The following is a 27,170-nucleotide window of genomic DNA, read 5'->3' on the forward strand; positions in this document are numbered from 1 at the left end:
TCGGCGAGCGGAGGTGAGAGGTCAGCAGGAAGTCGATACGTGGCCGCCGCCTGTCCCCCGCCGAGGAGGCGCTGCGAGCGGAGATGGCGGCGCAGCTGAACGTAGAGCAACTCGAGGTGTCGCTCGACGGCCTCACGCTGAGCCCGGACTCGGAGGAGCGGCCCGGCGCGGAGGGTGCCCCGCCGCAGACGCCGCCGTCCTCGCCCCCCGGGAATGGACTGGGCTCCGGCGCCGCGGGGCAGCAGCGGGAGCCGGGGGAGGCGGCGGCTGAGGGCGCGGCCGAGGAGGCGCGGCGAATGGAGCAGCACTGGGGCTTTGGCCTGGAGGAGCTTTACGGCCTGGCGCTGAGCTTCTACAAAAGTGAGCGGGTCACTTGCCTCTGCCGCGCCGCGGGCCGGCCATGCCTGCCCCACCCACCCGAGCTAGGCCGGGGTGACCGGAGCGCCGATCCGTCCTTGGTGGCACCCGGAGTTTGTCACTACCGGTCTGGCCCCTGGTCACACCCCTGAGAGACCTAGAACCCTGGTTTAGCAGGCAATGCCGCCTAGTTGCTGGGGCGTTATACCAGGTTTAAGTTTTCTGGTCTCCATGAGCTACCGGGGAAAAGAGCGCGCGCTCCCTGGGGCTCCTATTCTGGGATGGACTTTTTCCCTTTTTTTGCTATTTATCGGCTTTCCTCCTAGTTTTCCGGGGATCACAACAACATCAAAGCGATTTTTAAAGGAAAAAAAAAAGCTATTTTAGTGGAAGAAAATTGTATTGGGTTTCACACATAACCTTTTCTAGCCTTGGGAACGTTGAGCATGCATAGGACATGATTATTCGGCAGGAGGGATGTGGCGAAGGATAAAGTAACGTACTAAGTTCATTTATTCCCTTTTGCTTTGAAATAATGGCCACTGTGTTCTAGTAACTTCTAAGTGGCCAAGAAATTCTACCTTGTAAGTGAATAATGAAGATTAAGGCGAGAAGTTCTCGTCTGTCTCTGTTTCTCTCTCTGTTGTGGTTTTTTTTAAAAACAAAGTTGTGATGTGAGGCGATTTCCTGCCTTTTTTCTTGTCTAGTTAATACTGGAGGCAACAGTCACAAGATTTGGGCAGTGGGAAAGAGCTTGACTAATAGTCTGTTTGTTAAAAGATATTTAGGTTCTTGAGCGGGAAAGCAAAGAGAAATAAGGACAAATGAAACTTTAAAAGGGTTGCTAGGCTCCGCCTGCATTCCAGAACACCATATTTATGACAAGTTTCCCAGAGATAGTGCTTTCGGATTACATAGTTTACCAGCTAAAGTTGAGTTGCTCACTGTATTGACCAGTGTTAAGGTAGTTTTATTTTTAAATTAACTTTCATTGTGCAAACTAGTGAAATTCTACGAAAATTTCCGGAACAATAAATGGTTACTCTACATTCATAGTATCTTAAAGTTTACCCTTGAGCTGTTCATTGCCACGGCACGAGGAGTTCAGTCTTTACTGTGTGGTAGCTGACTTGGGGAGTCAGTAATGAGTTTAGGATCACTTTATCTCGAGTGACTTTAGAGTTTGTTGTAAATAAATGCAAATCCACTGGTTTCTGTACAGTTCTTATAGCATTGCTTGCCCTTAATTTTTGGAACTTGCATTTCAATATCATAAACTGCAAGAAATAGGGACGAACCAACTTTAACTCTTATTTTAAGATTTTTTTAATTTTGTGAGTGAGCGTGTCAGTGTCAAAGTGATGCCCCAGGAGACCGGAAGTTTTGGATCTTCTGGGGCTGAAGTCCCAGGAAATTCTGAACTGCCTGACTTGGGTGATGAGAATTGAGCTAGGGTCCTTGGAAAAAGCATTGTTCATTCTTTACCAAGGAGATATGACTCCAGAACCAGAAAGAACCAACTCCAAATCTTTGATTTTGCTGCATAGGTGACAAAGGAGGGGGATATTTCATCTGAGCCCATCAAATTTGGAAACAGCAGTATCTGTGTTAAGAGAACTAAACACTGGGCATGGTATCACACACTGAATCCCAGAACTAGGGAGGTAGAGGCAGGTGGATCTCTCTGAATTCGAGGCCAGCCTGGCCAGCACAATTCTGGGACAGCCGGAGGTACACAGTGAGAGCCTGTTTAAAAACAACAAAAACCTAAACAAACAAATTAACTTAAAAAAAAATTGTATAATGGGCAGCAAATTATGCATTGTTTTGACTCAGGAGCCTCTAAATTATTGTTGCTATATAAATTCCTAGAAACTGCTAGAATCAGGTTCTGCATAAAGAAGCTGAATTAGGTAACAGTAGATTCACATTTAAGATTCAGTTGTCTAAACAGATTATTTTAAATTGCCTTCTGAGTGGCGAGAGTCTTTAAGAACCTATATGGAGGGGCTAAGTTATCAGTCTCCTTACAGAAGGAAGTGCATTAGTAGGGATAATTGACTCAAAACTATATCCAAGCACTTAAAACAACTTTCTGTGTGGATTATTACTTGCAATAACAGTGAAGGGTAGTGTATCAGGCACTAATTTGAAGAGGGAAAGGAGGGAAAGGATATAAAAGCAGAATTATCAGAAACTGAGGTGACTCTAGCAAGGCTGCCTTGTTGGTTGGTTGGTTTTTTTGGGTGTGTATATGTGCGTTCTCTGTGTGGGAGTCACAGGACAACCTTGGGCATTGGTTTTCCTTGAGACAGGATCTCCTTTGCTGCTTTGCATACCAGTCTATCCACGTGCCATGAGCTTCTGGAGGGTTTTCTTGTCCTAGCTGAGTTTACAGATGTACACTTATTTTGTGTTTCTTGATTTTTTTTTAAGGAGGTCTGAACTTAGGTCCTCCTGTTTATACAGCAAATAAATGCTGAGCCGCCTTCCCCCAACTCTGTCCTTCATTTTAAGTTACATTTTATCTTCTGTGGACTAAGTTTGAATCTCGAAAGCAAGATTATTTTCTATTGATAGTATGTTGAGAAGCCAGTTTGTGGGGTGCTTGCCCATCTGGCTTTAGGACCTGGGTTCTATCAACAACACCAAGTAAGCAACACTCAGGAGGTGGATGTGAAGTTTCCAGCCACTCACTCTCAGCTACACAGTAAGTGCAAGAGCACTTGGGAATAGACATATGAAATACTGCACCCCAGCCCACCCACCGCCAGAAAGTGTCTGTGTTACTTGTAATGGTGATCATAAACTAGTGATGGATTAATTACTGTAACAACTCAGAGTTTTACAGAATTAAAACAACTCGGAGTTTTTTGCTAAAATGAAAGTGAAATGCTTGCCCAGAGTGCGTAACAGCATATGGTAACTAGGCCCTGAGTTCTACCCCAGGGCATGGGACCGGGGAAATGACAGGTGAGGTGCCCCTTATGGTGAGGCTGTAAGTTAGTGTTTTACTCTCTAAACACTCAGGGCCTTTTACACTCCTGTTGTGGACAAGGCCTAATAATAGGATACTGCTGTATGAATGGTACAGTCCTCTTCCCTCTTAAAGAGCATGGAGGCAAAGACTTAAAGGGCCACTTGACACCTGCAGAGCAAGTGTGGGGTTGCGGAAATAGTGCCACTTCGAAAGGACCGTGGAGAGGGTCTGGGGATGGGCATGGGCATGGGCATGTGCGCCAGGGAAATGGCAAACAGGAGGTAGTTTGATGAAGTGAGGAGAAAGTTGAATACAGACCCTGGAAGCATTTGGTGAAGTTGTATCTAGTTTAGCCTTTTTGTTAGGTGAAGAACAGTGAAGGATTTTCAAAAGAGGAAAGAAATTGCTCTTAATTGTCTTTTAGCAATATTAAGCTAGGTTTTCTTAGCTTTTTTTTTTTTTTTCTGGTTTGGTTTGGTTTGGTTTTTCAAGACAGGGTTTCTCTGTATAGCCCTGGCTGTCCTGGAACTCACTCTGTAGACCAGGCTGGCCTCAAACTCAGAAATCCGCCTGCCTCTGCCTCCGAAGCGCTGGGATTAAAGGTGTGCGCCACCACTGCTTAGCTTTCTTAGCCTTTTATGTTAAGGTCCTAAAGAATTCCAGAGCTTTATACTTCTGGGATGGAGTTAACTTGTTTTTGTTGAGTTATTCAAGATTTAGATGGTTCCTTTTCAAATACTCAATTGCTGTTATGTTTGTCTGGTAAATTGGTTGCATTAATTTATGATTTTAAACTAATGGTCGTCAGTGACTACAGAGCAGATACTTACTATATGGCAGCTGAAAGCTGCTTACATACTGTTTTACTTAGAGAGTTCTGTTATCTGTTCTCTTAGGTGAGGGCCCGGCCCAGGGCATTCACTTACTCCTTGTAAAAGGCAAGGCTGGATCTCTCTCGGGTTCCAGGCAGTTCTTCCCCTGCAAAAGGTGAAAGTAGAGAGGACCCTACTTTCTGATAATATACTAAGAGAAATAATTTAAAAGTACTATCTAGTTACTTTATTACTTGAATATTTTGGGCATGAAAATATAAGAACTAGTGGAATGACCCATGTGGGTTTTGTTTGATTTAGGTTTGTTTTACTTGTGTGACTGCATGAATGTGTGTGTACTAGTTGCCTGCTACTTGCAGAGGTTAGAAGGAGGAGGCATTGGATCCCTGGAAATTAAGTTACTGATGGTTTTGAGCCACCATGTGGGTTCTGGGAATGGGACCCAGTTCTTCTGAAAGAAAAAAACAAAAACCAACAAAAAAAAAAAAAACAAAAAAAAAAAAACAGCCGATGCCCTTAACTGTTGAGCCAATTCTCCAGCCCCTTCTTATCAAGTCATTTTGTCTACCTTCTTAAAATCTGATGGTGTGGGTGGTTTTAACTGCAGTGTCTTTGATTAGTGAAGTTGAACACGAGTTTAGATGTTTATTGGCAACCTCTGTGTCTTTGCCCCCACCCCATCATATAGTTCAATTCATGTTCTTTTGGGTTTTATTTTTTCTTTTGAGACTTTCTTTTTGTAGCCTTGGCAGTCCTCAAACTCAAAACTCATAAAGATCTGCCTGCCTCTGCGTTCGAGTGCTGGCACTAGAGGCCTGTGCCAGCACCATCTAGCTTTCCTCATCCATACTGTGTGTATGGATGGAACTTGTACATGGTTTATACTTCATTTTTTTATGGTTTTTTTTTATTTATTGGTTGGGCAATGTCACGGCACGTGATCAGAGGACAGCGTGAGTCTGCCCTTTCCTTCCAGTACGTGAATTGTCAGATTAGCTGCTGAGCCATCTTGCTAGCTGGGTTTTTTGAATTTTGGTAGTCCATTTTTTTTCTAGAATCAATTAAAAACTATTATGACTGTTGTGATGGGGGGGGGTATTTAAAGATTATCATTTTACCAGGGCCCAGTTTTATACTGTTTTTGAATATAGGTAATAGTTATTTTTTGTCAGACTAGCTTAATTCTACTTTTTTTTCTTTTATTTATTTTTCAGAGACACAATCTCACTCAGTAGTCTAGGCTGACCTTCAACTCACTGTGTAGCTTATACTGCTCAAACTTTGGTGATCCTTCTGCCGTAACTGGGATTATAGATGTATGTCATGACCTTTGATTTTGCCTTCTTTCTTAATAGTCCTAGTAGAAACCTGTCAGAGTCAATGACTTTAAAAAACAAAGAATCACATAATTAGTAATAATAATTATGTACTGCTAACCTCTGACAAGGAGATGTAACCTTCCTTTCATTGATGACTAAACTAAGAAAGTAACTCATCCCACCCTGACCCAGAATGTCTGAGATGGGATTTACACGCCATGCAGCTGATTCCAAAGCCCATACCAAACTCAGTCAGCTTCATAGAGCAGATAGACATTAAATACAGACTTCCAAAGTGTGTGTGTGTGTGTGTGTGTGTGTGTGTAACATTTAATGCATGATCCTATTCAAAGTGATTAAAATTGTGGGGTTTTTTTTTGTTTTTGTTTTTTTAAATTGTGTTTTAAGAATCATTTTTAGCTGTATATAGTGGCAGAGGCAGGCAAATCTCTGAGTTTCTAGCCAGCTTGTTTCTGCATAGTGAGTTTCAGGCCACCAAGTGCAACATGCTGAGATCTTGTCTTGCCATGACAAAGAAACAACAACAATAAAAAGAAATACTGTTTTTTTTAATTTATGTCTAATGTTCAAATAATACTGTTTATGTGCCTGTCTCCAGTTTGACAGATGTACTTCTCTATGCTAACTTTAACATAAATAATGATAGTTGTTCAACAAAAAAATAATTTAAGATAGGTATGGTGATATATGCCTGCAATCCCAGTATTTAGGGCTGAATCAGGAGAACTGAATTGAGGCTTAGCTGAACTGCATAAAAAGCTAGAGCCCACCCTGGCCTATGTTATATTAGTAAGACCTGACTTAAAGAAATGAAAGAGTGAGAGGCAGAAGAGAAATCTTCTATAAAGGATTTGTATTTTAAGCCCCATTAAAATTTAGTAAATAAAATAACAATCTTAACCTACTGTTCTTATGTTATTGGCATACTCTAGCAAAGCTTCAATGTATTTCTAATGCTGGAAACTGTATTTTGCCAACACCAATTGTTTTCTTTAAATTTCATTTCTTTTAGTAAAAGATGGCAAAGCCTTTCATCCAAGTTATGAAGAAAAACTGAAGTTTGTGGCACTGCATAAGCAAGTTCTTTTGGGTCCATATAACCCAGACACTTGCCCTGAGGTTGGATTCTTTGATGTGTTGGGGAATGATAGGAGGTAACAGTTTTTCTTATTTAGGTACTAATAATGGTGTTAGAAAGAAGTATAATGTATATTGCTGAGGTGTAAGTAGTTAACTTCTTAGCTTAGCATAACAACTGAAACATTGATTTTGCTCATAGATTCTAAATCTCATTGTGGAAGAAGTTTATTTATCTAGCATAAGACAAGTATAGTTTCGTCTGATTCTTTCTAAATAATATTAAAAGCAGCCATTTAAAATATGTGCTACTGGGCCTGGAGAGATGGCTCAGCTGTTAAGAGCAACCAGCTACTCTTCCAGGAGACCTGGGTTTGATTTTCAACAACCCAGCCACCTATAATCCCAGTCTCAGAGTAACTGATGTTCTCTTTTGCTCGCTACGTGCGCAGGTAAACATGCAGGCAAAACACTCAGAGACATAAAACTAAATAAAAAATAAACTGCATACTGTTGGTTTCCTTATTGAGACATATAGAATTATGCCAGAAAATGGAATGTTTTTATTCAGTTCCGGTTAAAAATGTAAAGAAAATAAAATGTAGATTGCTTTTTTTAACAAGTGTGAAGAAACAAAATGCACTTATTGGATTGTTTATGGCATCATATTTAATATATCAGTATAGATTTATTGAAACTTGAAGTTTTAAACTTTTTGCTTCTAGTAAAAACATAGTTCATTTTAATTGTAATTGAATGTTTCATATGTACATTTAGTTAAATAAGATTCCCCTCTGCTACAGGAAAAGGTAACTGTTCTCTGTATTCTTTGCAGGAGAGAATGGGCAGCTCTGGGGAACATGTCCAAAGAGGACGCCATGGTGGAGTTTGTGAAGCTTCTTAACAGGTGTTGTCCTCTCCTCTCAGCATATGTTGCGTCCCACAGAATCGAGAAGGAAGAAGAAGAAAAAAGAAGGTGATGTCACAGGGCATGGTGGTACACAGTGCAGGCATGCACTGTGCACTGATGCTTTACTTTCAGGGGTATGAGTCAGGGGTCAGAGATCTTCCTACTTTTCTTCATTTCCATTTCTTATTGCAGTTTTTCAAAACTTTACATGACTGGGTGGAGGGAGGAGGGGCTGCTTCCTTCTGGCTAACCTGTAAAGTGAGTCTACCTCCCGTCTACAGCAGTATTCCCCACCCTACCCCACCCCTGCCCTGAGACAGAATCTTGCTGCTGTAGCCCAGGTTAGCCTCCTGAATGAATGCTAGGATTATATGTGTGTACTACCACACCTGGCTACTTTTGTCCTGCTGCAATAAGCCTTTAACGGCCTCAACCAAAAATTCATCCACTCCTTCCCTCCTGTTCTCTGGTGTTGGCTTTGGATCCTGGATGGACACTGCTGAGCTCACTGTTTGTGTTCTGAGATTCCCCCAGCACCTGTGTAGAGGCTCACAGGTCTCTGTAACTCCAGTTCCAGAGGATCCAACACTCTCTTTCTTCTAGTTTCCAGGAATGCAAGTGGTTCACAGGCATATATATAGGCAAAATACCCATATACATAAAACAAAAATTAAATGAAAAATGAGACAACGAATAGCCTGAGCATGAGGGAATTATAGAATCACTTCACTGGATTGCGCATGCCCTGTAATCCTGGTATTTGGAAGGCAGAGCCAGAAGATTGCTCAGAATTCAAGACCAGCCTGTTCTTCATAGCAAGTTCCAGGCTAACCAGAGCTGCACAGTCTAAAACAAACAGACCCAGTGACATAAATTTCATTTCTTTGATAAGTAATCAAAGTAATATGTTTTGTATCCCAATGAAAATACTTTTAAGCTGGGCAGTGGTGATCACACCTTTGATCCCAGCACTTGGGAGGCAGAAGCAGGTGGATTTCTGAGTTCGAGGCTAGCCTGGTCTACTAGAGTGAGTTCCAGGACAGTCAAGGCTATACAGAGAAACCCTGTCTCAAAAACAAGAACAACAACAAAAAAAACCCCTTTCAATTGTATTTATTTTCTGTACATGGGTGTTTTGCCTGCCTGCATGTCTTTGTATCATGTATGTACATTGTCCTCAGAAGCCAGACAGGGTTGGTTCACCTGGGACTGAAGTTGCAGATGGTTGGGAGGCGCTGTATGGGTGCAGGGAATCAAACTTGGCTTCTGGAAGAGCAGCCTGTGCTCTTAACCACTGAGCCATCTCTCAAACCCCTCCATTTGAATTTTTTAAAGAAAAGATGTATTCTTAGGTTTAATTGTATGTATGTGTATGTATATCTGTGTGCGGTTATGTACACATGAGTCCAGGTGTTCTCAGAAGACAGAAAGGGCATCAGATCCTCTGGAGCTGGGGGTGAGGGCTCTGGAGACTGAATTCTGCTCTCCAATCAGTACATGGTCCTAACTGCAGAGCTCTCCAGCCCTTCCTGCCCTATCCTTTTTTCTTACTAGTTTTTGTTTGGTTGGATTTTTTTCTTTTTTTCCCCATTAATTTATTCACTTTACATCCAGCTGTGTCCCCCACCCCCATCCACCCTCACACAGTGTTTTGGTTTAGGTTTTTTTGTTCTGTTGTGTTTTTCCAAGGCAAGAGTTTCTCTGTGTAGTCCTGGCTGTCCTGGAACTTGCTATGTAGACCAAATTGGTCTTGAACTCAGAGATATGTCCACCCCCCTCCAACCCCATTAAAGACAGGGTCTCACTGTATATCAGCCTGCCTCTACCTTCCTAGTTCTGAGAACCACCATGCCAGGCCAAGACTTGGTACTTAATGAAAATGGAATAACATAGAAAGTTGATTTATGTACTGTAGTACACTGTTGAGTCAGATGTAATGTCTTTGAAAATTGTCCTTTTTTTGATTCTTGCTTACTTATGACAAAAGTCATAAAAGACTGTGAAAGCATCCACTTAGTAATTATTCTTGTTATAGTCATGTATGTTGTAAGATTGGCTCCACAGTTTGTTTTTACCATATAAAAGTTTATGTGTTTCATATTTTGAGAGATTGCTTGCTATTCTCTGCAAAGATTTTTTTGTCTTATTTTCACTGGAAAGTGAAATATAAGTGATTTAAAAGTAGAACTCTGTGTGCAGAGTTCATTCTCTTTGCTCTGTACCGTGTAGAAAGGCGGAGGAGGAGCGAAGGCAGCGTGAAGAGGAGGAGCGAGAGCGGCTGCAAAAGGAAGAAGAGAAACGGAAGCAAGAGGAGGAGGACCGGCTCAGACGGGAGGAAGAGGAGAGGCGGCGGGTAGAGGAAGAGAGGCTTCGGCTGGAACAGCAAAAGTGAGTTTGCAGCTTTGATCCTATTTAAAAATGAGATCCAGGCTACCATCCTGTTCCTGGGATTTTTGCCTGTGTGCCTTAGGATGTGCTGTGACTGCCTGGGGGGAAGAGGTGTGTTGGCCCCTTTCATGTTCACCAGTGACTTTTGTTTGTTATCAGAGGATATACTGTATTGAAAGTTGGAGTTAGCTTGTAAAACCTAGAGGCTAGAAGCAGTAGTTGAGGTTGCTGTCTTGAGTCCAGTGCCTACATTCTCACAATCTCTTACCGTCTTAGCCTTCCTCTTTGTTCTTACTGCTCTCTACAGTTTCTCTCTGCTTTGTCTTATACAAGACTGTCTCACTTGGGAATCGTGTGTTCTATTTTCCATGTATCTGAGAGACCACCTAGAGTCTGAGACCTGGTTAAAAAACCTAGAGCCTAGCTAACCCAACGTATTTCAGATAGCTGTTCCCAGACCTGGTGCAGGACTTGGGAGCTGAAATTTCCTTCTTCTGAAGACAGGGTGGAGCAGTGTGCCTGAGTGGGGGGACGGGGCAGCATCGGTCCTTAGTGCTGCCTGGAAGCCTCTCCAGAGCTCCGGCACTGAGGCAGCACAGGGTCTACAATCTCAGTTTTAATTTGGATCTGGGAGAATGTCTGAGCAAGGATAACTGACCCTGACCACATTGGAAGAAGGGCGGGCTGAGCCAGAGTCTGCCCCAGAAAATGGCGTCCTCGGGTTGGAAAGTCTGGATGAGGAGGAGAGACTGGAACTGCAGCAGCAACTTGCAGCTCAGAACCAAGAGAGGAGGAAATCCAAGTCAGGAGCAGGCAGAGGGAAGCTGGCCGGAAGTCTTGCTGTCCGTGAAGACTCCTGCTAGATCTGGAGCGGAAAGTCACCAGGATCAGACTCTCTGAGAACTGCAAATGGAAAGGAACTCAAGAGAATTTAGATTAAAACTTAATTTACAAAAATAAAATCCAGTAAGCACTGTAGTGTTGGATGCCCACCAAGGCTCTCTCTTGATAAGGCTGAAGCAAGCCTCCTGTCTGGATGGAGAAAGTTACCTCTCAGCTCCCCAAATGAACTTGCCAATAAATAAAACACCACTGTTGGCTCCTTTAAAAAAAAAAGACTGAAAGCCACTTTCTCAGAGGCCTGGCCTTTCAAAGAGCAGCTGGAGATACCAGGAGGAAAGCATGGGGACAAAGGCCTTGGGTTCCAGGGAGGGCAGAAAAGTTAAGCCGGAGAACTTCAGGTAGATGGAGTCTCCTCTTTGCTCCTTTAAAAAAAAAAGACTGAAAGCCACTTTCTCAGAGGCCTGGCCTTTCAAAGAGCAGCTGGAGATACCAGGAGGAAAGCATGGGGACAAAGGCCTTGGGTTCCAGGGAGGGCAGAAAAGTTAAGCCGGAGAACTTCAGGTAGATGGAGTCTCCTCTTTGCTTCCAGCTAGTCTCTCAGGAAACCCTTCAGTGGTAACTAGCCTCCGAGGGAGCCGTGGCCTCATAGTCTTCGAAGGGAGGTTTAAATCCATGTTTCTCTGGATTTGCAGTTGAATACCTTAGTTGGGCCCAGTGTCATGCTTTAGTCTGGAGTATGTTTTTACCTAGTTTATCTGCTTATTATTTAATAAATAAAAGATTTGAAGCCTTTGGTAAGTAGTCACATAGCAGTTTGAAACATGTAATTTTCTTGGAAAGAAAATAAAAATAATTGAACTAATTCGATACAAATTGGTATCTCTAAACAAGGCACAATGATATACAGCTCTGATCCCAGCACCTCAGAGGCTGAGTCAGGGGTAGCCTGGCTCTATACAATATGACCCTGTGCAGGGAGGGAGGGAGGGAGGGAGGGAGGGAGGGAGGGAGAGAGAGAGAGAGAGAGAGAGAGAGAGAGAGAGAGAGAGAGAGAGAGAGAGAGAGAGAGAGCAGTAAAACAGGCTGCATGCTCTGCTTTTCTTCAGTGATTCTCAATAAAGACACCTTTAAATGAAATGCTAAATCAGTCCGTCAGGTTTTCACTGGTTTTATTCATCCTTAACAGAGCCTGTAGCACCAGTCAGTCCTCCTGCTTTGTGCTGTTCTGGGGTGTTGAGGTAGGGAAACCATAGCCAAAGTCAAACCCCATCCATGCCTAATGGCCTCTGTGTCTCTCAGCATCATGGTGAGTTAGTGTTGCTGCTGCCAGACTATCTTTGTCTGAGCGCTGGCTCTTGAATCTTGCTGCAATAGAATTCTGGGCAGTAGTAAACAACCTGTCAAAGGCTAAGTGCATTGGTACATGTAAATGTTTCAGACAGAGCATGGCACATCGGAAGAGCACAGTTAGTGTTAGTAACTATGATGTTGACGGTGGGATGTGCTTAGTGTTCTCCATTCCAGCTTTTCTTGAAAAACCTAAGTAAAAAATTAGAGGTCAGTTTTTTTCCCCGTAAGTATTCTGGGCCTAGAATACATGCTTTTTGATATACATTATTGGCCTAGTCATTTTTAAGTTATAAGCTATAAAAACAAACAAGGACATTTTATTTTGTTATGAACAGACGCCTGTTGTCAGACTGGCATGTATTTATTAATGTTTCTAGGCAGCAGATCATGGCAGCTTTAAACTCGCAGACTGCCGTGCAATTCCAGCAGTATGCAGCCCAGCAGTACCCAGGGAACTACGAACAGCAGCAGATTCTCATCCGCCAGCTGCAGGAGCAGCACTATCAGCAGTACATGCAGCAGTTATATCAAGTCCAGCTTGCACAGCAACAGGTATGACAGCAGGTCTAGAGAAGGCATTGTGTTTCCATGGAACCCAGGTTCTTTCCTACCAGTCGTGAATGAATTTTGCATTAGCTAGTCTAAGGTATAAAGTAACCCTTGGTCTTTTAGGCAGTCTGTTTAGCAGAGCATTGGCAATTAAAGAGAAAATGCAGGACCTTGAACCCCGGAAGATGTACTTTATATTGTTACAAGGGTATGTGGGAGTTGTCTTGTTCAGTGTCTAATCGTGGGGCTGGTATGGGCTGTTAATAGTGTCCCTGGAAGTATGGGACCCGAGTAGCTAGCCTCGATCTATGAACATTTTTCAGGCAGAGCATGCACTATCGGGATCAGACAGCTTTAAAGTGATGGAGTCCCCTCCCAGAAGGCCATAGGCTGGGTCCTCAAAGCCGGGGCCAGATCTGGATCCATTATAACTCAGGACAGCATATGCCCCTTCTACAGCATCCTTTTCCTAAATATGTGCTTCAACATTTAGGTAGTTTGAGCTGGAGAGATGGCTCAGGTGTTAAAGGCTAGGCTGGACTAAAGATGCAGGAGAAAGTGATTTAAGTGAAAGGTGGAAAGTCTGGTGCTTGGCTTCTGTCCTGGCTCTGCCATTATCATTAGGCCTTCTGACATGGTACTGCTGCTCCAATTTCCTGCTTTTTCTCTGTTCTGTGAGAATAAGACACAAGGTCAAGGTTTCTAGCCTCACAGAATGATAAAAGGAAGAGAAGGATAGTAGCTAGGCTTGGTGGTATAAACCTGTAATAGCAAGCATCCAGGAAGCTGAGAGCTCTGGTTGCTCTGGGCAGCTAAGAAGGACCCCATTTCCAAGTAAAAGGGGGAAGGGTGGGGTGGATGGAAATAGGTAAACTAACTAATTTATAAATGCTCACTGTATTCAGCTGCAACACTTTTTACAAAGACAACATACATGTAGTCATTATACAGTAATAAATATTTTTAGGAAAGTATACTTTTAAAACAAAATTACCTGTCTTCTGCTAGTCTTAGAAATCAATGAGATGTTAAAAGGCTCCGTATAGTCCATGTGAGGGCCAGGAGTAATCCAGTTTGTTTTTTTGTTTGTTTGTTTTTCAAGACAGGGTTTCTCTGTCCTGGCTATCCTGGAACTCACTCTGTAGACCAGGCTGGCCTCAAACTCAGAAGTCCACCTGCCTCTGGCTCCCAAGTGCTGGGATTAAAGGCATGCGCCACCACTGCCTGGCACTAATCCATTTTAATAAGCACCCTTTTTAAGAGATGCTTCTCCTCTTGTGTAGCCTTTTTCTACTTTATCACCCCTTCCCCTTTTCCTGCTTAGTTGATAGGCACTGAGATAATTAATATGATTGCTGTTACATACTGTCCTCTTCATAGGCTGCTGTCACTTTATGAGGAGAAAGTCGTTCTGGTAGAATAAATTCAAAAATGGGCCAGAAGTCGCAGTTGGAATTAGTATGATCAGATTCTAATTGGTTGCTTCTGGTACTAGATAGGTCCTGTAGGCCACCTGAGAATTGAGCCTCACAGTTCATTACCACTCAGGTTCTTTTTTTAGTTACTAATGAATTTTACATAAGAGGAAGGATAAAGTAGAATTACTACTCTGAAGTATTAACTTTTATGTAAATACTGAACAGAACTGCTGTGCCTGTCCTTTTGGTGGTGTAGCTGCCTGGCATGTCTGTTGTGTTGTTCTTGTACCTTTCTCCTTTTGTTCTTTTTTTGGGGGGAGGGGAGGGTGGGCAGAGGTTGTTTGGTCTTTTTGTTTTCTTTTTTTTTTTTAATTTTTTTAAAAAAAAATTATTTATTTTATGCATATAAGTACCCCATAATTGCTCTCTTCACACACCAGAAGAGGGCATAGGACCCCATTACAGATGGTTGGTGCTCTTAACCACTGAGCCATCTCTAACCCTTTTTGTTTTCATTTGGTTTGGCTTGGTTTGGTTTTTCAAGACAGAGTTTCTCTGTGTGACAGCACTGGTTGTCCTGGACCTCACCCTGTAAACCAGGCTGGCCTCAAACTCACAGAGATCCACTACCTTTGCCTCTCAAGTGCTGGGATCAAAGGCATGTGCAATTACCACCAGTAGTCCTAAACTTCTCCTGTGACCCAGACTGAGAGCCCCACCCTACTCTCAGGCACTGAGAGTGCAAACAAGCATTGCCACAGCAGGCCTCCTGTGCTTACTACTCCCCAGCACATGTCTAAAGAGTTGTATAGATAATTGCAGCCTGCTGTATCTAATAAATAAATGTCCTTCCTGGTCAGTGGCATCCAGAGAAGGGAGTTTATTGATTTTACTGGAGTTTCAAGATTAACTCCAAGAATGTTTTCTCATCTTCCACCAGCATATGATGTTTTGAATGTCTTGACTTGTTTTGGTTTCATGCATTTTTTTGAATAGCTGGTGCTTTTTCCTTGGAAGTGATTTAGAATCTAAGCCTTAGAGTATTTTTTAAAGTCTTGTGTTTTATGTAGTGGCAGAGAGAGGTGTTTAAACGAAGCACTGGAGAGGCAGAGACAGATGGATCACTTTGTGAGTTTCAGACCAGTCTATACAGATAGTTCAAGGTCCGCCAAGGTTGCATAGTGAGACCCCGTCTTTGGGTCACAGTGGCAGAAGCTTGAGATAGATGATCACATCACCTCCAGTCAAGAGCAGAGACAGATGCTGCTTTCACCTGGGTTTCCCCACTCATACAGTTCAAGACCCCTGACTAGGGAGTAGTCCTGCCCACAATGGGCTGAATCACATCAATTGATGTTATAAAGATAGTTGCTCACAGACATTTCCACAGGCCAATCCAATTCAATATAAACACTGTTTCACCAGACTTTTCCCATCAGATTCTTGATTATATCAAGTTGACAATTAAAACTAACTTGTATAGTAAGTCATCTTGCTAGCCATCAGGAAAGACTTATTTTTTGTGTATGAGTGTTTTACCTGAATGTATGTCTATGCATGTGTATATACCTGGTGCCTGCATAAGCCAAAAGAGGGCATCAGAACCCTAGAGCTCGAGTGGGAGATACTTGTGAACCACCATTTGGATGCTGGAAGCTGAATATGGGTCTTCAGAAAGTACCTTAGCCACTGCACTGTCTCTCCAGCTCCTGCATCTAAATACATACTAGTTAATAAGCATTGTGTCTTTGTTTTACATGAGTAAGTTGTTTTTCTCTAAGTACAGAAAGCTTTGTGTGCGTGATACAAACACTGCAGTTCATAACATAAAATAACCTTGAATTTGAGCTCAAGAGTCTCAGCACCTTCATTGGTATTACATGTCATGGCAGCCATGGACAGAATACATGTGTTACGTGTTCAGAGCCAAGGCTGTGTGGAAGTCGTCTTCATGCAGCTGAGCAGAGCTTAGCTCTACCTCAGATTTATTATACTTCAATTTTGAGTGGATTTGTAGTCCTTGTACATTCAGAAACCCTGTACTATTGCCAGATTTCATGATCCCCCCACCCAACACACATACACATACTCAGTTCTATGGCCTCCATATGGCCTACAAGTACTCTACCACTGAGAGCTATATTCCCAGTCCTCTTTCTATATTTTAAGATACAAGTCTAAGTTGCCCAGTCTCAGCCTGTTCTTGAACTTAGAATCTTCAGCCTTCCAGATATCTGGAGTTACTGGCCTGTGCCAGTGAACCTAGCAAATTTAAGTGAGAATTTGACCTCTAACTTCATTATCATAACTCTCAGATCAATGTTTTTTGTTTGTTTCTTGGTTTCTCAAGACAAGGTTTCTTTGTGTGGTCCTGGAGATTATGGAACTCACTATGTAGACCAGACTGGCCTAGAATTTATAAAGATCCTCCTGCCTCTCCCTCCCAAGTGCTTAGACTAAAAAAGCATGCACCACCGCCACCTGGCTAGACCAATGTGTTTTTACAACTTGATAGTTTTATTAAATTTTAGGCTGGATGTGGTGACACATGCCACAGAACCTGAGTGGCAGATGAAGATGTAAGGCCAGCGTGGGCTACTGAAGCCTTTTCTCAATCAGTCAATCAGTCAGTAAATAAATGGATAATTGGATAAATGCATACACACACACACACTTTATTAAAAACAATTTTGTTGGGGAGGGGCTGGAGAGAAGGCTCAGCGGTTAAGAGCACTGACTGTTCTTCTGAAGATCCTGAGTTCAAATTCTGGCAACCACATGGTGGCTCACAACCATTCGTAATGAGATCTGATGCCCTCTTCTGGAGTCTCTGAAGACAGCTACAGTGTACTTAGTATAATAATAAATAAATCTTTTAAAATTAATATCTTTTTGCCGGGCAGCCCTTGGGAGGCAGAGGCAGGCAGATTTCTCAGTTCACGGCCAGCCTGGTCTACAGAGTGAGTTCCAGAACAGCCAGGGCTACACAGAGAAACCCTATTTCTCGAAAAACAAACAAATAAATAAATAAAATAAACATTTTTGTTGGCGCCAGGGCTGTGATTCAGTAGATGAGTACCTGCTGAGGCTAACATTAACTCCATAAAACCTAAATTAAGATTTTTTTTAAATTGTGGTTATAATCTTTTTATGAATATTTATTTCTGTCTATATTGGAATAGTTATCAAACTTACTACTTAACAGCTTCTGTTTTTGTGAATCTTCTGTGGTCATTTGTTTCTTTGTAATTTTTAGTTTCCTGTAACTTTAATTTCTTATTTGAAGGTGAGGATGGGGAGAAGGTTCAAGTGTTGGTGGGTTTTTTTCCCCACTTTAGTGGCTTGAGTGCTGTCCTAGCATATTTAGCTCATCAAGTTTTATAGCTTAAAAGGCAGAGTGTCTCTGTGTATCCCTGGTTGGGATGGTACTCTGTAAGCCAGGCTAGCCTCACACCCAGAGATCTGCCTGACTGCTTCCTGGGTGCTAAAGCTAATGGTGTGCGCCAGCTTCCCCTGCCTATACTTGAATTTTATTAAAGAAACAAATATTTTCTTCTATTCAATTTTAAGAATATATATCACTGCTGGGCATAGTGGCACATGCCCCTAATCTCAACACTCAAGGAGGCCAGTGGCATATTAATTTTTGCCCTTAGTAGTTTTATCTGAGATTGATTGTTTAATCATGTCTAGCTGTCAGTTGGTGTTATATTAATATTTATTACAGATATGATAAAACTGGCAAAAGTTAATTAGTAATTTCTTAGAATGCTTTAGTGTAGAGCAAATGCATGGTGTCAGACTCCTAGGCATTAGCCTTTCTGATAAGAGCATCTTAACTTTTTCTCAATTTGTAGGCAGCACTACAGAAGCAGCAAGAAGTAGTGGTGGCTGGGGTGTCATTGCCTGCATCATCAAAGGTGAACACAGCTGGAGCAAGTGACACACTGTCTGCTAATGGACAGGCCAAAACCCACACTGAAAATCCCGAGAAAGTCCTTGAACCAGAAGCTGCAGAAGAAGCCTTGGAAAATGGGCCCAAAGGTAAGGTTTAGCACGTGTTGATCCATCCAGATGCCACGCTTAGACCTCAGGGAGATGAGCTGAGTGGCTTTTGCTCTTTGAGTCTGAGTGTCGCCCCTGATGTCACAGACATCAAGGATGAAAGGCTAGGGATCTAGTTCCGTTGAGAGAGAGCCGTTGCTTGGTGCTCAAAGAGCCCTGGGTTCAGTTTGAGGCACCACATGGAACTGGATATGGTAGCCATACCTGTTATCCCAGATCCCTGTTCTTTAGACATCTGTCAAATTCACCAGCTTTTGGTTTTGTGATCTTCTGAAACTGTTTGTTTCCTTGAAGTATAGTTTTCCTAGTTTTAATTTTCAGCAGTTGGAAGTACGGATAAGGAGATAAGGAGGTTTGAGTGGGTTTTCTCTTCCTTCCTTCCTTCCCCACTTCACTGAGTGCAGCGCTGGGCTCAAGTGTGTGTAGATAAGGAGGTTCCTGAAACCTAATCGACCTTCCCTGACATTTTACAGCAAGTAACAGAAGAATAGCTTCAGAGAAGACCTTCTTTACTTTAGTCTTACCAAGAGTTTATACCAGTATTTGTTTCACAGTTATTGATTTACTCTATAAATATATGTAGGCACACAGGGAGGTAAGAAGACAGTTTGCAAAATTTGGTTTTCTATCCTGTGGATTCTGATGAATAACCTCAAGTACTCAAGTTTGGTGCTGAGCGCCTTTACCTGCTGAGGCGACTCATTGTTTTTTTTTTGTTTGTTTGTTTGTTTGTTTTCTCCTCCTCCTCCTCTTTTTCTTCTCCTTCTCCTACTTTTTTTTTTTTTGGAGGCAGGATCTCTCCATGTAGCCATGGTTGGTCTTCAACTCAGGAGCTCTGTCAGCCTCCAAAGTGAGTGCTGGGACTGAGAGGTGCATGCACCACCACAACTGCTGATTTGTTTCATTTCCTAACAACTCAGGATGGCCTTCAACTCACTATGTAGCTGGCGATGACTGTGAATACTGGTTCCTGCTTTCTGTAGAGCTAGACTGGACCCAGGGCTGTGTGCTCACCAAGCAAGCCCTCTGAACTGAGCTGCATCCCGGCTCTGCTAGGGTTTGCAGATGATAGGAGTGTGGTCAGTGAGTCCGATTAACTTACCCGCTGAGCTGTGCAGTATACCTCGCTGTCGCTCAGTATTGTTGCTCAGTAACAAATGTTTGTCCTTTCCCTGTGAGTTCCTCCAGTGCTTCTAACATTGTCCAGGATTTTCTGATTCTCTTAGCTCTTTTCAGAAAAGCCCTTAGAACTTTAAGATGCCCAGAGGTTAAGAGTTTTCAACAGATAGAATGAAATGAAAGCAGATTTTTAAGAAAATTCACTTGTAAGATTGTGTATTCTGTTTTATTGAAGGTCATTTTATGATGACCTCTGAGTACCTGTGACCTTCTTGATATTATAATAACCTGAGAAGCCTTTCTGTTTCCTTCCGTCCTTGGTCTAAGCTAACACCTATTGCCCTTGGTGTTAGAACACAGGTAGCCCTGTGCAGATGTTCTCTGCAGGCTAAGAACCCTTTGGCTTCAGCTTTTGTAAATCCTGTTGCCTTTAGACTCTCTTCCAGTGATTGCAGCTCCATCTATGTGGACAAGACCACAGATTAAAGACTTTAAAGAGAAGATTCGGCAGGATGCAGATTCTGTGATCACAGTACGGCGAGGAGAAGTAGTCACTGTTCGAGTCCCCACTCATGAGGAAGGATCATACCTCTTTTGGGAATTTGCTACAGACAGTTATGACATTGGGTTTGGGGTTTATTTTGAATGGACAGATTCTCCAAATGCTGCTGTCAGTGTGCATGTCAGTGAGTCCAGTGACGACGAGGAGGAGGAGGAAGGTAGGTTTTGGTTCACGTTTAGTCCTGCTAGCACTCATGGACAGGGATGTTGGGTGGAAAGACTCTGAGAAAGGCCCATCTATCCAAAGACCCTGAACATGAATTTCTCTAAAATGCAGGAAAGTCTATTTAATTCTGAATGTTGTTTTACTTACAGTCTTATATATTGGAAAGCTAAGTATGTGAAGACCCTTTGAGGTTTGTTGTTGTTTGTATATTTGGGGGGGGGGGGGTTGGTTTTTTTTTTTTTTTTTTTTGGTTTTTTGAGACAGGGTTTCTCTGTGTAGCCCTAGCTGTCCTGGAACTCACTCTGTAGACCAGGCTGGCCTTGAACTCAGAAATCCACCTGTCTCTGCCTCCCAAGTGCTGGGATTACAGGCCTGCGCCACTAAGCCCTGTGTATATTTTGTGTTTGAGACAGGACCTTGCTTTGTTGTCCAGGCTGGTTTTGAACTACTAGGCTTAAGCAGTCCTCTTCCTCGCCCTCCCTAGTAGCTAGGGCTGCCTTGTAAAGGTTTGAAAGAGCAAGTAAAAATTCTTGTCAACAAAAGAATTTATATTTCTGAAAACAATGTTTTTGTTTTAAAGACAGGATCTTCCTTTGTTAGTTCATGGCCAGCTTGGTCTACAAAAGACCAAGTTCCAGGACAGCCAGAAATGGAGAAACCTTGTCTCAAAAAATTAAACAGTAAAACACTAAAGCAAGCAGACAAAAGACAGGACCTTCCTGTTTCAGTCCCAGGTGATTATAGGTGTGAGTCACCACCACAGCTGGGTTCCATGGAGCCAAAGCCTTCCTTTAGTTTACTATATAGTCAAGAATGGCCTTGAGCCGGTGCTGGTGGCACACACCTGTAATCCCAGCACTCTGGGAGGCAGAGGCAGACGGATTTCTGAGTTCGAGACCAGCCTAGCCTACAGAGTGAGTTCCAGGACAGCCAGGGCTACACAGAGAAACCCTGTCTCAAGAAAAAAGAAAACAAACAAACAAACAAACAAAAAAGGATGGCCTTGAACTCCTGATTTTCCTGCCTCTGCTTCCCAAATGCTAGGTAATTCCACAACATCCAGAGCTGCTGGACAGGAAAACCCTGTCTCAAAAGCCAAACAACTTTGCTGGAGAGATGGCTCAGTGGTTAAAAGCACTGGCTGTCTTCCAGCGGTTCTGAGTTCAATTCCCACATGGTGGCTCACAGCCATCTGTAATGGAGTCTGATGCCCTCTTCTGGTATGTCTGGAGACAGCTGCAGTGTACTCATATAAACAAAATAAATCTTTAAAAACAAAAAACATTGGGAGTGGGGGCAGAAACCAATAACAACAAAAAGTTGTGTGTAAATACAGAAAACTTGACCAGATCTCAGCCACTCTTTCCTTGGAAATCACCATCTCACAAGAGTGTGACTTTTCATTCCTCTCAGTAAACAGCCAGGAATTTTAAAAGACCTTTAGTAAACTATCTTGGTCTAAGAAATAAGTTAAAGGATGTATTGATCTTTGGGAAGCTGCCCTCCTCAATTTTGTTAGCTGGAAAACCTAGAAGTTGTGACATTTCTACAAACTGAGTGAGCCAGATTGAAACTGATGCAGGTCTGCAGTGCCAGCGGTGAGAACAGCTGAGCACCTGGTTCCACTTCTCAGGGCTGACCGACCGAGCTGTCCAGGGGCTTCTGAGAAGCCTTTGTTCTTGTTTAGAGTACTATAGTATTTCATAGGGTACTGTACTATTGGAATAAGTTTAAGAGCTGGTCTTGGGATGGGCAAGTCCCTTTGACTTTAGAAGTAGCCCTTTGTTGAATCACACTGTTGTGCTTTAACGCCACTGCACCCCCGTGGAAGAACATGGAGCATGTCTTGAGATTCACTTAATATGTAGTTAGCAATTGAAATTTCATACTAGCTTTTCAGCTCCAAAGACAGATTTTGTTCTGTGCCGTTTCTATCTGAACTACCAGAGTGTCCCAGGCTTTGCAGTAAGTCTTTCAGACTGTCATCTTGGAAGATTAAAACCCTTAATTAAATATCAAAACATGTCCTGCCTTGCCCTGCCTCCTTTTCCTCCCTCCCTCCCTGTCTCCCTCCCTTTTTTCCTTCCTTTCTTTTCTTTTCTCTCTTTTTTTTTTTTTTTTTGGCTGTCTTGTTACTGTGTTGCCCTGGCTATCTTAAAACTCACTCTGTGCCCCCCCCCCCAAAAAAAAGCTGGGTGGTGGTGGCGCACGCCTGTAATCCCAGCACTCTGGGAGTCAGAGACAGGCGGATTTCTGAGTTCGAGGCCAGCCTGGTCTACAGAGTGAGTTCCAGGATAGCCAGGGCTACACAAAGAAACCCTGTCTTGGAAAAAAAAAAAAAAAAAAACCAAAAAAAAAACAAAAGAAAAAGAAAAAAAAAAGGTGTGAACCACCACTAGGTTGGCATGTTTTGTGTGAACCACCATGCCCGGCTTGTTTTTTAAAGATTGACTTTTTAGTTTAGTTTAGTTCTGTATGTTTTTGTACCACAGGCATGCCTGATGCCTGCAGAGGTCAAAAAGGGTGTCAGATCTTCTGGAACTGGAGACAAAGAATTATGAGCTGCCCTGTGGATGCTGCCAGCTGACTTTGGTCCACTCCAAGAACAAGATATCTTAATGGCTGAGCCAATTCCAAGGCTTTGACATTTTGTTAACAATGTTTATTCCTAAATACAAGCAGCAAAGTGAGACATTTCCCATAATACTTACCAAAACCAAAAGGTGGAGGAGGGGGCAAGGAAAGGTAGAGTGCAGACAGTTGAGCCGAGTGTACTACCAGTACCCCAGCACCAGGGCCAGCAGCTAAGCCTGTGCTGGCCTTTCTCAGTCAAATCAGACTGCTTGTAGATATAGAGAAAGGAAAGTGTGTGTTTCTTGGAGAGATTTTTTTTTGAGTGCTTCCTAAGAGTCCTGAGGAGTAGTTTCAGTGGTAGGGTTCGTGCTCTCTATGCACAAGATCCTTGGCACTTCAAAAACAAAAGAGGAAGAGACAGAGTTAGTTCTTGGCCCCGCTAGATGTGATTATCCTCATCTGGGATCTCGGCACTAAGGAGGCTGGTGTTGGGAGGCCATTAATTGATGCCAGCGTGGGCTAGATAGTGAGTTCCACATCAGCCTAGGGACTAAGGCAGACTGTCTCAAAAACTGAGGACAACGGGCTAGAGAGATGGCTCAGCAGTTAACAGCATTCCCTCCTGAAGAGGACCCAGGCTTGGTTCCCACATAGTTCTTTAACTGCGCATAGCTATAGTTCAGAGGAATTCTGCAGGTACCAGGCATGCACTCTCTGTGCATACATATATGCATACATGCAGGTCAGAAGTCCATGCACGTAAAATAAAGTGACTCTTTCAAACAGGTAAGATGGAAGGAAAAAAATTGCTCTGCTCTGAGGTTTGGTTGTTCTCTTGTTCTGCCCATTAGAGATTTTTTAAAAAGAAAATGACTTCCTGCTTTCTGTTATGAGCCCCTAGCTGATAAGTTCGGGGATTATTGCCATTGGGGTAATAGCTGGTAAGCAGGACTGGAGCCATGGCTCAGGTTCTCACTGCTCTTACAGGGCACCCAGGCTCAGTTCCCAGAACTGATGCAGGCTCAGAACTGTCTGCACCTTCAGGTAGGGCTCCTGACACCTCCCTCTGGCCTTCTCACACAGCTGCTTATATAGGATACGCATGCTGACAAATAGGTGCAAATATACAAATAAAACGTAAGATATAAGGCAGTCTTAAAGTTTTTGGGTTTTGTTTTTTTTTTAATTTGGTTTTTTTTTTTTTTTTTTTCCGATACAGGGTTTCTCTGTGTAGCCCTGGCTGTCCTGGAGCTCACTCTGTAGACCAGGCTGGCCTGGAACTCAGAAATCCACCTGCCTCTGCCTCCCAGAGTTTACAATGGTGTGCGCCACCATTCCCCAGCAAAGTTTTATAAAAAAGAGAACTGGTAAAACAGCTGAAGTCTCTGACCTTAGCTCTGCTGTATGTCTCAAAGGGAAGGTAGGGTTGTGTACTCATAGACATTTCTAACCATTCCTAAACACTGATCCATTCAAATCTCCATTCGAGCAGGAATAGTGAGATCTTACTAATTGTAAAATCTGTTCCACTAGGAATGAAACTGTGTGGAAACTTAGCTCACGGGGCGCACTGGGCCTTAGATGACAACTGTGCACCATTGATGTGTCCATAGATGTCCTGTGTAGTCCGCAGAGGTCAGGGTGGTAACACAGCCTTGGCCGGACTTGAAATCACTTTGTAAACCAACCTGGCCTTTAAACATTCAGCGGTTTCTCCTTCTGCTGCCTCCACAGTTGCTGCACTTAAAATATGCACCATTGGGGGCTGCAGAGATGGCTCAGCAGTTAAGAGCACTGACTGCTCTTCCAGAGGTCCTGAGTTCAAGTCCCAGCAACCACACAGTGGCTAACAACTATCCGTAAAGAGATCTGATGTCCTCTTCTGGGGTGTCTGTAGACAGCTACAGTGTACTTACATATAATAAATAAATCTTTTTTTTAAAGTGTGTGCCATCACGCCCAGCTGCCATTCAGATTTTTGTCTATGTGGTGGTTTGGTTTTTCTCCCTAGGTTTGGAAAGGTAGAGTTTGTTTTCTCTGAAGAAACAGGACTGATAACTTGCCCTCTGCTGCAGTTCTCTAGTTTATAGCTTTTTCATGTCCCAGTGGTTTGCTTAAATTGACGAAAGATGAGGCTGGAGAGCTCAGTGGTTAAGAGCACTCAGTGAGCTGGGTGGTGGTGGCGCACGCCTGTAATCCCAGCACTCTGCCTCCCAAGTGCTGGGACTACAGGCTTGCGCCACCATGCCTGGCATATGTAATATGTTAAACTAAGACAATTTGGCTGCTGGGATTTAAACTCAGACTTCTGGAAGAGCAGTCAGTGCTCTTAAACGCTGAGCCATCTCTCCAGCCCAGAGCTCATTTTTTATCTACGTTTCATCTCTGCTAAACAGGACTAGGGGAACTAACAGTTTGTAGCTGCCTCTGCGTACCTCTCCTGTGGTTTTTATATTTAAAATATATAGAAGCTATAGTTCGCCTAGGCTACCATTTCTAAAATGAAGGTGGACTCGTAGGATATCAGCACAGCTTTCTTTGGTGTGCCATGACTACGATATCTCCACATATAAGGAAGGCATTAAGAACTGAACAGATTTAGAATGGGAAAACCAAGCTGGGATGTGAGCAGTAGTAACCCAGAAGGCTGGGTGCAGGTTGTTACCTCTACCCTGTGTCTGTCACTGCGGCACTTTCCGAGCCCAGCAACTGTGCATAGTGGTGGACAGGCATTCAACTGAAAGACAGGCGCATGTCCGAGGCACAGGGGAAACTGATTTAAGGGAATTCCTAACCAACAGTGCCTCAAAGCATGTAATTTCATTGCTTGATGAGTGAGGCGGTATTACTGGATCTAACACTGACTTGTGTCTTCTGTTCTTTCTCACTGTCTCACAGAAAATGTCACTTGTGAAGAGAAAGCAAAAAAGAATGCCAACAAGCCACTGCTGGATGAGATTGTGCCTGTGTACCGGCGGGACTGTCACGAGGAAGTGTACGCAGGCAGCCACCAGTATCCAGGGAGGGGAGTCTATCTCCTCAAGTTTGATAACTCCTACTCTCTGTGGAGGTCCAAGTCAGTCTACTACAGAGTCTACTATACTAGATAAAGCTGGTGTTACAGAGTCTGGAGTCTAGGGTTGAGCCGAAGATAACATTTAATTACCTTTGACTTCTGTGGCGCATAGGAGTCAATGTTTACCTTCTCAGTTTTGTTCTGATGGTTTATGAACTCGTGTTGAGAACCAGGATTCCTTGAGACTCTTTAGCATTAATGCTCTGAGGTTAAAAGCAGTTCAGAAGACTCATCTAGCCCTTGGGTGCTGACCAGCAGAGCCGCTAGTGGATATTGGAGTCACATGAACTACGTGTTAATATTCAGTCTCCAAAATAAACGTTCCAGCGTTGTCTTGACCTGAGTAGGGGGTGCATTGCTGACTGTTCCGTGTGTTGTGCAGAGCCACGGTTACAGATGTAACTGGGGAATGCTTCTGTGCTAGTCTACTTCAATGCAGCTGGCCTTGACTAAATGCATCAGTTTGAGACTTAGATAAGCTCAAGACCTCACAAATTATAGTAGAAAAAGAAATGGCCTCAACTTGAATTTACCTGAGTAACCAAGGCTGTTTTTACTTTGGGTACAGCTATTTAGTTAGTTATGTTACAGAAAATTATTTTCTGAGAGAATCTTAAACTTAGAATATTTAAGCCCAGTAGGTAATTGACATGTAGAGACTCAGAAGACCTCAGCCCACCAGGTCCTCCCTCGGACTGTCAGGCCTCTTCTTCCATTTGCCATTCACACTACTGCTAACAACACAAAACTAGTTGGTTTTGTGGACCATCTCAAATTGAAACTATTTTCTGTAAAAAACATATAGCCAGGAGTTTTATAAACTCAGCTGGCATCTACTGAACTAAAATATGCAAAATCACTTTAGTATAATTCAGCATTTGAGGAGTACCATTGCACTAATAATAGGAAATCACTGCCAGACACAGTCCGACTTTCTATTTGTTACTAGGGCACAAAGTACTCCACAATCCCAGTGTGGAGTTACAATCTAGAGAAAATTGGACGTGCACGTGCTTAAATGTTACAGCTTTAATCTGTATTATGTCTTGCTGGTGGTAAAAAGAACATCTTTAGTTTTCTTATGAAAACAAATCCACATTCATTAATTCAAATTTGTCTAAGAGGTTAAGTTCTAAAGGGAGGGTAAGATAGATAGAAAATGATAGAAACAGTGTATGCCTAGTGTTAATGTTGTCACTGAAGTCTTAGGTTTAATTTTGACATCACAGGTCCCTTCCAGGGGCCCACTGGCTAGCTGCAGTGTTCACGGGTCACTACATTCAGGCTATTTGAGGTTTTCATATGCTGCATTTCTTTCTGTTTTTAATACCTGGTTTTATAGGTTCTCCTTTGTTAAGAAACTGGATTATTTTCTCCTAACCAGTGCTTAATTTGTGTTCTTGAATTTTCATTCAGAAGTAGTCAAATGTCTATGCTGTTACATCCAGAATATTCATTAGGCTGCCCCTCAGCTCTAATGTATATAGAGAAACCACAGAGTTAGGATTTTTTTTAATGAGAAAAATACTGTATTTAAAATGTAAAATAAACTTTTAAAAAGCAA

At 42.8% G+C, this 27,170-nt stretch overlaps 1 protein-coding gene and 1 pseudogene across 1 annotated transcript; both read left to right on the forward strand.

Moving 5' to 3' along the window:
- Acbd3 (acyl-CoA binding domain containing 3) lies at positions 1-27,170 on the forward strand. The gene is made up of 8 exons (XM_052200550.1): positions 1-360; positions 6,523-6,664; positions 7,423-7,563; positions 9,727-9,885; positions 12,456-12,630; positions 17,903-18,089; positions 19,664-19,948; positions 25,429-27,170. The coding sequence occupies exons 1-8, from the start codon at positions 84-86 to the stop codon at positions 25,638-25,640; spliced, it is 1,578 nt and encodes a 525-aa protein (XP_052056510.1). The 5' UTR covers positions 1-83; the 3' UTR covers positions 25,641-27,170.
- On the forward strand, positions 9,893-11,113 carry LOC127697416 (cAMP-regulated phosphoprotein 21-like; annotated as a pseudogene).

This window comes from Apodemus sylvaticus, chromosome 12 (assembly GCF_947179515.1).
Source record: "Apodemus sylvaticus chromosome 12, mApoSyl1.1, whole genome shotgun sequence".
Classification (NCBI taxonomy): Eukaryota; Metazoa; Chordata; class Mammalia; order Rodentia; family Muridae; genus Apodemus; species Apodemus sylvaticus.

Excerpts from the sequence above, each read along its gene's own strand:
- Acbd3 (XM_052200550.1), top strand. The coding sequence starts at position 84 with ATGGCGGCGCAGCTGAACGTAGAGCAACTCGAGGTGTCGCTCGACGGC. Across the intron at positions 12,631-17,902 it reads TCCAGCTTGCACAGCAACAG|GCAGCACTACAGAAGCAGCA; the intron begins GTATGACAGCAG and ends CTCAATTTGTAG. Across the intron at positions 18,090-19,663 it reads CTTGGAAAATGGGCCCAAAG|ACTCTCTTCCAGTGATTGCA; the intron begins GTAAGGTTTAGC and ends TGTTGCCTTTAG.